This window comes from Linepithema humile, chromosome 8 (genome assembly GCF_040581485.1).
Source record: "Linepithema humile isolate Giens D197 chromosome 8, Lhum_UNIL_v1.0, whole genome shotgun sequence".
NCBI lineage: Eukaryota > Metazoa > Arthropoda > Insecta > Hymenoptera > Formicidae > Linepithema > Linepithema humile.
Genome location: NC_090135.1, coordinates 318,289 through 329,227, shown reverse-complemented (window position 1 = coordinate 329,227; position 10,939 = coordinate 318,289). Strand labels below are relative to the sequence as shown.

Here is a 10,939-nt window from a genome sequence, read left to right as displayed (position 1 = left end):
TCTCTATCTCTTTTTCTTTTATGAAGCAAACAACTTTTGTTTAAAACATTTCTTTTCATTTTTATTTTTTATACATGATTCTGAAAGGTTTCCTCAAACTTCAACGGCGTATTCTAGCGGTCCTGATGAAAACAATTCCTATAAACATATGTCCTGCAATGTTTCCTTTTCAAGATACAATCATTTTTTAATTTTTAATGAAATTTTTAATTTTATTGGAAAGTGCAGTATTAAATCCAAAAAACAATCAAAGTAAATGTTCGAAATGTTCGCCAGCCGCAATTCAGCGCCCAAGAACAGTATTGTCGAGAAAAAAGGTATCTCGAAAAGAAAGCGTTGTAGGACACGTTCATAAGAACTTTTTTCATCCTTATGACCGCTAGAATACGCCTTTGAAGTTTGAGAAGACCTTTCAGAAACACCTTGTATATTTTGGAGTCTGAATTAAAATGCCGCACCCTATATATGTATATATATTAATAATAAATAAAATTTTATTAACTAAACAACTGCAATAATTGTTCAATAATAAATTCAACAAATGAATAATAGAAATATGTTCCAAGAAATATGTTCCAAGAAATATGTAAGAAGGCAGTAGACCGTTATATTACAACGATCTCGTTTGTCTAATGCAGTGCTCGAAATTGGTTGAACATTTGAGCCGATTTCCGCGGTAAACGCCTCCTTTCCTCTCCTTACCGCGCGCGCCGCAGCCGCTAGGGCCAGCACCGCCGAGCGTTAGGAGCGGCACTATCTGATTATGAGTGGGTTCTTCTCCCTATTTATTAAAATTTTAAAAAATGTATTAAAATTTAAATATAAATTTAAAAATAAATTTTTTATTTTTAAATTTAATAAGTGGAAATATTTCAATAGATTTCTACGTCACTCATGAGGTACTAATGCTGACGCGTTTTTTTAAAAGTGGTTTCTATCTACATTATTGCATCAATTGTTCATTCTCATAAAAGGCCAAGAAAATCTAATTAAGAAAATCTCTTTTATATATTTTTTTTAAATTAAGAATTTGTTATTTTTATCTTTAGTGGAATAGGCCTACGGGGGAAACCACTTAAAAAAAAAAGCGTCAGCATTAGTACCTCATAGGTGACATGGAAATCTATTGAAATATTTCCACTTAATAAATTTAAAAATAAAAAATTAATTTTTAATAAATTTTAATACATTTTTTTTAATTTTAATAAATAGGGAGAAGAACCCACTTATAATCAGATAGTGCTGCTCCTAACGCTCGGCGGCGCTGGCCCTAGCGGCTGCGGCGCGCGCGGTAAGAAGAGGAAAGGAGGCGTATCCCGCGGAAATCGGCTCAAATGTTCAACTAATTCCGAGCACTGGTCTAATGCATAATATATTACATGGTAACGTAAGCGCGAGAAAATCATATCTACTCAATAAATACCTGTGATAGCTAAGAAAGCATATGTATACAATAATTATACAAGATAATACATAAATAGAATAAATAGAAATGTTAATAATAGTAATTATTTCTTACCTGATTTTAAACTCCAGAAAGTATAGATAATATATAAGTAAGCTTCAGAAAGTCTGTACTATTACAGTTATTTGCGTAAAAATCTTCAAAGTAAAATAAAGCCGCAGATTTATTTTATTTTATAGCTCAGGCTTCTTCTATGTAACTCCCACAGAACAAATTCTAATGGATAGAAAAACAGAATATCAAAAATTGTTGCACATGTGTCTGTATATCTATAAATAAATCTAACTTTATTTATTGGTCAAGCAACGGTTTGTTGAATTTTTAAAGAAATATGTTTTCATCAATGATAAATAAATCGCAGAACTAATTTATTTCCTAAGACAATTGAATTGACTCGACGAACTGTATTTATGTAAGAAGGCAATAGACCATTATATTACAACGATTTCGTTTGTCTAATGTATAATATTAAATGGAAACGTAAGCGCAAGAAAATCATATCGACAAATACCTGTAAAAGTTAGGAAAACATATACAATAATTACAAGATAATACATAAAATAAATGGAAATGTAATGTAACAATAATAACTATGCATTACTTACTTATGTAGCCACTTCTTTATACCAAACACTACTTAAGCAGTTAACCTGGTACACTCTGTCGTCAATATTTACACTCACTGATCAATGAAGTACTGAACATTGACATCCCGAATTCATAGTCGCGACATATAGATCTACTTATATCGATAATCTCGATGATAACTAAATCCATAATGTACATTTACACGAACTTACTCCAAACTACATTACCAGCTGTCGAAGTGATGACAATATTATTGTGAAAGTTTCAAATCTGTACTAATTATCGATTCAATGATCTTCAATGATCTCTGCCCTGTGGGGACCTATGGCGGACCGCTTCGACATTTGTGAACGCATGAGGATGGAGGACGATGTAAGTAACTCCTTTAATATTGTTAATATTTTATTAACAAATAAAATTAATACAATAAAATTGCAGATACTAATGATGAACGAAGAATCGCTCCTCAACGGCGATGTCGACGTCGACGTCGATTTAATCACCGCCCATTCCGTCGCCGCCCGTTCCGTTGCCGCCCGTTCCGTTGCCGTCCGGGACGTGGCTGCTGGTTCCGTCGCCGCCGGTCCCGTCGCCGCCGGTCCCGTCGCCGCCGGTCCCGTCGCCGCCGGTTCCGTCGCCGCCCGTTCCGTCGCCGCCCGTTCCGTTGCCGTCCGGGACGTGGCCGCCGGTCTCGTCGCCGCCGGTCCCGTTGCCGCTGATTCCGTCGCCGCTGGTTCCGTCGCCGCCGGTTCCGTCGCCGCCGGTTCCGTCGCCGCCGGTCCCGTCGCCGCTGGTTCAATGTCGAAACAAAACAGACAAGGTAACATAATTTTAATCTATTAAAGATTGTACCATATATTAGTACTTACATAGTGTATAATTATTAGTACTTACGTACTGCATATTTTCCTACGCACTATTTTTTAGTAATTACGTAGAATATATTTTTCTTTGTACTATTATAAAAACACATATGTAATTAAATTAATTTTAATAATTACAGATTATAGACCGAGAGGTAGAGCCGCAGGAGCTCGCCGACAGCAGGAACGATTTATGAAATTTTTATATCAGCTATCCATGGCACCACATCACTGGGGCAGACACAGGGGAAGAGGCAGAGGAAGAAGGTAAGAAAGCATTAAAAAATTTCTAAAAATTACAAGTTATAGTTACATGTATAGTTATTACATTTATTTTACAGAAACAATTAAGTATTATCAAGTCATGGTGTTCAAGCGGCTCGTCGCATCGCTCAAGAAAAAATTTTTTTTAGTTATTTTCTAATATTACCAATAAAACATCTGTTTCACAGAATGTAAGTGTGATGTGACAAAATACTTGTGTTAGAATGCGAAATAATTTAGTTACTATGTAATTAAGTTAATATTAATGCACAAAATTAATTATGTGACAAAATTGAGATTATTTTTCAATTATTTTTGCACATTTTAGATGTAACATTTATATTAAGTCAGTTGTATATTAACTAAATTATCTTACATTCTAACACAAGTATTTTGTATCACACTTACATTTTGTGAAACAGATGTTTTATTTCGAATATTCAAACTAAACTATTTTTTGTTGTAACATGTCTTCGGTTTGACTGCCCCATTGATATAAAGCCGTGGATAGCTGATATAAAATATCTTTGGTTTGATATTACAGTTTTGTTAAAATTTTTACAAAATATACGAAATAAAACTATAATATCAAATCAAAGACATGTTAAACATAAAATAATTTAGTTAAAACATTCGAAACGACACTTATTATGTTTCATTTAGCGTAATTGTGATATCAAACGCAATACTTATGTTTTATTTCAAATATTCAAATTAAACTATTTTTAGTTGTAACATGTCTTTGATTTAACTGCCCCATTCATATAAAGTTATGGATAGCTGATATGAAATATATCTTTGGCTTCATATCACGGTTATGTTAAAATTTTTACAAAATATGCGAAAAAAACTATGATATGATATCAAAGACATGTTAAACATAAAATAATGTAGTTAGAACATTCAAATGACACTAATTATGTTTCATCTAGCGTAATTGTGATATATCAAACGCAATACTTATATTATTAGTTATTTTTTAATATTATCAATGAAACATCTGTTTCACATGACTTAAATGCTATATAAAACACAAGACGTGTTATAATGTAAAATAGTTTAGTTAATATGTAATTAAGTTAATATAAAAATGTACAGAAATGTACAAAATTAATTATGTGACAAAATTTAAATTATTTTTCTACATTTTGAATGTAACATTTATATTAACTTAATAACATATTAATTAAATTATTTAAATTATAAGTTTTGCGACTGGATCGATGTCAACGTCGATGAGATGTTCTTCGTTCATTAATACTAATAAAATTCTATTATATGGCAGTTTATTTGTTAATAAAATATTATTAACAAGATTAAAGAATATAATTTTTTTTTTCATACTTTTCAGAAGTTTTTTTTAATACTTTTCGAGTTATTTTATATCTTAATCTGACATATTTTGATATAAAATTTAAATTAAAATATCTCTAAAAATATTAAGTTCTGGATAATCTTACCGTAATACTTTTATGATTAGAATAATGAGAATCAAGTGGTATAAAGAAAACGCATAATTGTTAAAAAAGTACATTGTAAATTGCATACTTTTTCTTCAAATAATGGGTTTTTTACACGTATTGATTTGTTTTATTATTCTGTGCATAAAAATATTACGGTAAGATTATCGATAACTAAATATTTTAAGAGATTTTAGATTTTATATCAAAATATGTCATATTTCTCTCTCTCTCTCTCTCTCTCTCTTTCGTGTTTGCGAAATTTTCGTAGTGCAACTTGGGGAAGTCGAATTTGTTGAACCTTGATACCTGGTGCAAAGAATTCCCGTAGCGCAACTCGGGGAAGTCGAATTCGTCGACTCTTTGCACCTAGTGCGAAAAATTCCTGTAGCGCAACTCACGAAAGTCAAATTCGTCGACCCTTGATACCTGGTGCGAGGAATTTTCGTAGCGCAACTCGGGGAAATTGAATTCGACGACCTTTGGCACCAGGTGCGAAAAATTCTCGTAGCGCAACTCGCAAAAGTCGAATTCGTCGACCCTTGACACCTGGTGCAAGGAATTCCCGTAGCGCAACTCGGGGAAGTCGAATTCGTCGACCCTTTGCACCTAGTGCGAAAAATTCCTGTAGCGCAACTCGCAAAAGTCGAATTCGTCGACCCTTGACACCTGGTGCGAGGAATTTTCGTAGCGCAACTCGGGGAAATTGAATTCGACGACCCTTGGCACCAGGTGCGAAAAATTCTCGTAGCGCAACTCGCAAAAGTCAAATTCGTCGAACCTTGACACCTGGTGCAAGGAATTCCCGTAGCGCAACTCGGGGAAGTCGAATTCGTCGACCCTTTGCACCTAGTGCGAAAAATTCCTGTAGCGCAACTCGCGAAAGTCGAATTCGTCGACCCTTGACACCTGGTGCGAGGAATTTTCGTAGCGCAACTCGGGGAAATTGAATTCGACGACCCTTGGCACCAGGTGCGAAAAATTCTCGTAGCGCAACTCGCAAAAGTCGAATTCGTCGAACCTTGACACCTGGTGCAAGGAATTCCCGTAGCGCAACTCGGGGAAATCGAATTCGTCGACCCTTTGCACCTAGTGCGAAAAATTCCTGTAGCGCAACTCGCGAAAGTCGAATTCGTCGACCCTTGACACCTGGTGCGAGGAATTTTCGTAGCGCAACTCGGGGAAATTGAATTCGACGACCCTTGGCACCAGGTGCGAAAAATTCTCGTAGCGCAACTCGCAAAAGTCGAATTCGTCGAACCTTGACACCTGGTGCAAGGAATTCCCGTAGCGCAACTCGGGGAAATCGAATTCGTCGACCCTTTGCACCTAGTGCGAAAAATTCCTGTAGCGCAACTCGCGAAAGTCGAATTCGTCGACCCTTGACACCTGGTGCGAGAAATTCCCGTAGCGCAACTCGGGGAAGTCGAAATCGTCGACTCTTGGCACCTGGTGCGAGAAATTCCCGTAAATTTTAATGATAATGATAATACTCTGGGCCCCGTAAATTCTTCATTCGTCCCTGCGGACAGAGGAGAAGAATAAGGAGACGACGTTTCTTAATTTTTTGCATTACCAACATCACTTTTTGACCGCTTGTATCTCTGAAACGGCTGGACCAATTTAAATTTTTTTTGGCTTAAATTAGTCGTGGCGATGCCGCCTTTAAGGATATACTATGTGTTTTTATAAAATTTTTTATATTTTAGTTGCTACAAACCCCCGAAAAGTCGACTTTGTGCGCGCAGGATAAGAGACTTAGTAGTGTCATTTTCCGAACTTTGCCAGAGATTCTTTTCCTGACTTAGTAGTGTCGTTTTTTGAACTTGGCCGGAGACACTACCGCGTCTCCTGATAATAGCTTTTATTTGGTATCTTCTTATTACACTTGTCACCTCACTTATTCGGCGACCGTACTACCGTGGTTACGCGTGTACGCGACGTGTCGTGCTTCGTCCGGAACTTTGCTGATAAAAAACCCGCGGCGCCTTGTGTGCCGTTTTAATTTATACGGATCAGTATTCGGAACACAATGAGACTTGAACTATATCGATCCATTGTGTTACCAAAATGCTGATCTGTTTAACCTACTTTAGACGCAAGTGATACTCGGGCTTCTAAGAACGAGTGCTCGCGTCAGCGCCTAATTGTTTAATAATTAAATAACTTTTGTCACAGGATTCTCGAGAAGTGGCCTCGATTAATGGCCTTCTAAATGTTTATTATTGTTATTGCCTAATTAACCTATAATTATTACGTTGTGGTCTTTCGACACACAACATCCCTCCCCCGTTAAAAGAAGAAAACGGAGGTACGAAGTTTTCGTTTGTTTAGTGCAGTTGTCTCAGTAGTAACCTGAGTAGTGCATGTTATAATGATTTACAATTTTACGCATTCCGGGGTTGCGAGAGTTCTCGAGTTTCCCTTTTTCTTTTCGCTAGAACAATTACCATTCCTATTAATAGGGTTAACACAATAACTACGATGGCTACAGAACTAGTGACCATAGGATAAATAAATATTGGCTTTTTGAATTGCACAACATTACTTTCTTCTAATTCCTTGTTAATTTCTTTTATTTCTCTTCCTAAATCCATGAGTTCCTTAGGGCTCTGGATGATTTTCTTTAATTTTATTGGTCTGATTGCCTCCTCTGGCTTATTTATGACCGTCTCTTTTATTAGAGTTAAATTAAATTTCGGCAAAAAGGCTTGAATGCTAGTGTCGCTTGTTGACGTTAAAGTCCTGATGGTCATGTCCGTCGTAATTATTTTACAATTATTTACTAATGTAATTCTACCGGTGCGTTCGATTTTGATTCGCATATCCCTTTTATTTTTGCACTGTATAATTATTTCCTGTTCTTTATTAGTCGAATACAGCCATGAATTTTCTTTGCTTAGAGCTATCCAAATCGTTTGGTTAGATTTAATATATCTAACGTCGCACGCATTTTCTTTCGCTAGTCCCGCGTACAACTGTACTTCACAGAGTGCTCTCGGATTTATAGAGTATACTGGACTGTCTGGTTTACAAATATACTGATTTACGATTTTTACACACTTACTTAAATTTTCTACCGTCATGGTTACATAGGAGGGTAATTCCAGATTAACGGCAATTACATGTTGGTTTATTTCCGTAAAGGTAAATAGTTCGCCATGGTTATGGACAGGTAGATGAATTATCTTTATTAACTTATATTTAGGATAAGATACAAGTGGAAATCTTAATATAGTGTACACAGTGTCGTTCGCATAATATGCGTTAACAGTGGTCAATTTCTCTAGTAACGGCCATCCACTATTTTCGAGGGCAAAGGGGAAGTGCGTCCCTTGAGGCAAGTGTGGCGTTATCGCTCGCAATTCGCTAAAAATTTGCTCTACCGGAACTAACCTAGGGTGTATAATTCCGTGTGTAGCGTAGGACAAGTAGTCATATACGTTCTGTACGTCACGTTGTACATCGGTTAACATTTTATTAATAATAGTATAATATTCGTTTATTTCTTCGCTTTTGATAATTAACAATGTGCCGCTGTAGATACGCTTATCTAGATCGTATAATCTTTCGTTATTCTGTTCGATGGTTTCTTCTAAATCACTGATATGCGCTATTGTAGTATTTAATACTTTTAATTGGTTATACGTTACGTGCGTCAGCGTCTTCTGGTTACTTTGTATTAGCATCAGTTGTTCGTTTATTTGTTTTTCATCGTCGGCATCCATAGTGCCGAATAACGATTTAGCTAGCGAACCTATTCCGTTAATCAGTCCGCGCTTTCTATTTGATGAATCCTTATAGATACTGTTTAATCTGTCTATTAGTGCAGCTAATCTAACTTCATCTTTCTTTATTAATTCTAACAGATTCGCGAATTTGCTTTTCTCTGGACGATTCGGATGTATCGTGTCCCTCGCGCTTTCGGCTCGCTCGACCCATTCTCTGATATGCTCATGACGCTGACCTAACGACGATATTTCGAGTTTGATTACTAGTTTCCAGGTAGAGTCTATAATGTTCAGGTCTCCAATCTCCTCGAAATATAACCCAGGCTCTTGCTGGAATCGGTCCACGGTGACGGGTAGGTTTGTCTCAGGTTGCGTCGCAAGCGCTTCCCGGAGAATTAGATACCTGTTATCAGGTGGTTATAAAGTTACATTGGATATGAATGAGCATTTTTTTTTTTTTTTTTTTTTTTACCGGTGGGTCGTTATAGAGCGAGTGGCGCGTAGTTTAGTACTACGCGCCACTCGCTCTATACCTTGTCGCCTGCTCTAAACGTGCTTATATTAGCCTTTTTGTCGTAGCATTCTTTTGATTTTGCTTTCTCCTCTTGCATGTTCGCTTTCGCTACCTGGTGTGCTGCGCGCAATCTTTCTTTGAATTCGGATACGTAGTCATCATACGTATACGTTAATTTCGGAGGACATGTCAGGGCCGTAGGGAGCGTAACCTGGTGTCCGTACAACAGTTCAAATGGCGTATAGCCTGTCGCTGTATGTGGTGTAGTATTGTATGTGAACATCGCGTAGGGCAGCCATTCGTCCCAATCGGTCTGATCTCCGTTTATGTAGTGTCGCAAGTACTCTGCTAGTGTCCTGTACGATCTTTCGAGCGCGCCGTTACTTTCCGGGTGGTACGCGCTTGTACAAATCTTCTCAATTTTTAACAGTTTGCAAGTGCTCTTAAACACTTTGCTCATAAAATTCGTTCCTTGGTCGGTGAGAATTTTATCAGGCACTCCGTATTCCAAAATTATTTTTGTAACGAATGCCTTCGCTACTGTACCAGCTTCCTGATTTTCGATGGGCATTGCCTTGCTCAGTTTCGTGAAATAATTTTGGAATGTTAGTACGTATTTGTTTCCGGTTAGAGTTACGGTTAACGGTCCTACTATATCTAGTGCGCATTTTTCGAATGGCCTATCCGGAGTATCGGTAATAATCATTGGCGCTTTACTTCGCCGTTTTAATTTATTCTTTTTGCAATGCTCGCATTTGGCAATGTATCGTTCTACGTCTTTTGTTAACCCTCTCCAATTGTGAGTCAAACGGATTCGATTTATGGTGCGTTGCACGCCTTGATGCCCGCCTTGATGCCCGCCTATCGGTGCATCATGATACTCATACAATATTTGCTGTTTCTCTTCCTCCATGTACCTTTTTATCTCTTTTTCGCTATCTCTTTCTTCTTCCTCTTCGTCACTCTCTTTCTTCTTGTCGATTATATGTATATCGTGAGCGACGTTGCGACTTAGTGCGTCAGCATTTGTATTGTACTTTCCGGCTTTGTGTACGATTTCATAGTCGTACTCTTCCAATTTCAGTCTCCATCTAATTAGACGAGATCCTGGATCTGTCACGTTAAACAACCAAATTAGCGGTTTATGGTCGGTGACAATTTTAAATTTGGTCCCGTATAGGTACGGTCGAAAATGTTTGACCGCCCACACAATCGCGAGTAATTCTTTTTCCGTCGTGTTATAATTTTGTTCTGCACGAGAAAGAATTCTACTAGCATAAGCTATTGGTCGGTCTTGTCCTATCACTCCTTGTGACAAGATACCTCCTATCGCGAAATCCGATGCGTCGGTAGTCAGTATAAATTCATCGTTAAAATTTGGATACTGCAAGACGGGAGCGGTAATTAATTTCTCCTTTAGATTGTCAAAAGCTTTTTGCTGCTCTTGTGTCCACTCGAATTTTACTCCCTTTCTAATCAATTTCGTGAGTGGTTTGACTATTTTCGAAAAATTTTCGATAAATCGTCTATAATAGCCCGCCAGTCCTATGAATGATTGCACATCCTTGACTCGTTTTGGCGTAGGGAAATTCTTTACTGCCTGGATTTTTCCAGGGTCAGGCATAATTCCGTGTTCGGTAATTATGTGTCCTAAATATGCCACTTCTTTTCTAAGAAATTCACACTTGTCCGGCTGTAATTTCAGATTATTGTCGCGTATTTTTTGTAATACTTCTAATAGTCGCCGGTTGTGGTCTTCTAAACTAGCGCCGTATATCACGATGTCGTCTAAATAGACCAGACACCGTATTCCTTGTATGCTCGCCAGAATAGTATTCATTAATCTTTGAAACGTTGCCGGGGCATTCTTTAGCCCGAACGGCATCCGATTAAATTCATAATGCCCGTAGGGCGTTGAAAAAGCCGTTTTTTGTTTATCTCTGTCTGCCATGGGTATTTGATGATAGCCCGATGCCAGATCTAACGTTGTAAAATATTTCGAATTCCCTAGTTGGTCCAAAATATCTGTTATATTTGGCAGTGGAAAAGAGTCT

At 37.4% G+C, this 10,939-nt stretch overlaps 1 protein-coding gene across 2 annotated transcripts; it reads left to right on the top strand.

The window, feature by feature from the left end:
• Nucleotides 1-687: 687 nt before the first annotated feature.
• Nucleotides 688-4,464, top strand: LOC137001379 (proline-rich protein 27-like). Of its 2 annotated transcripts, XM_067360122.1 has the most exons (4): nucleotides 688-2,425; nucleotides 2,492-2,873; nucleotides 3,057-3,183; nucleotides 3,258-4,464. In XM_067360122.1, exons 1-4 carry the CDS (start codon nucleotides 2,354-2,356, stop codon nucleotides 3,265-3,267), a joined length of 591 nt encoding a protein of 196 aa, XP_067216223.1. In that variant the 5' UTR covers nucleotides 688-2,353; the 3' UTR covers nucleotides 3,268-4,464. The 2 variants fall into 2 exon arrangements, with proteins under 2 accessions (XP_067216223.1, XP_067216222.1); XM_067360121.1 differs by having other exon boundaries at nucleotides 688-2,873.
• Nucleotides 4,465-10,939: the final 6,475 nt, after the last annotated feature.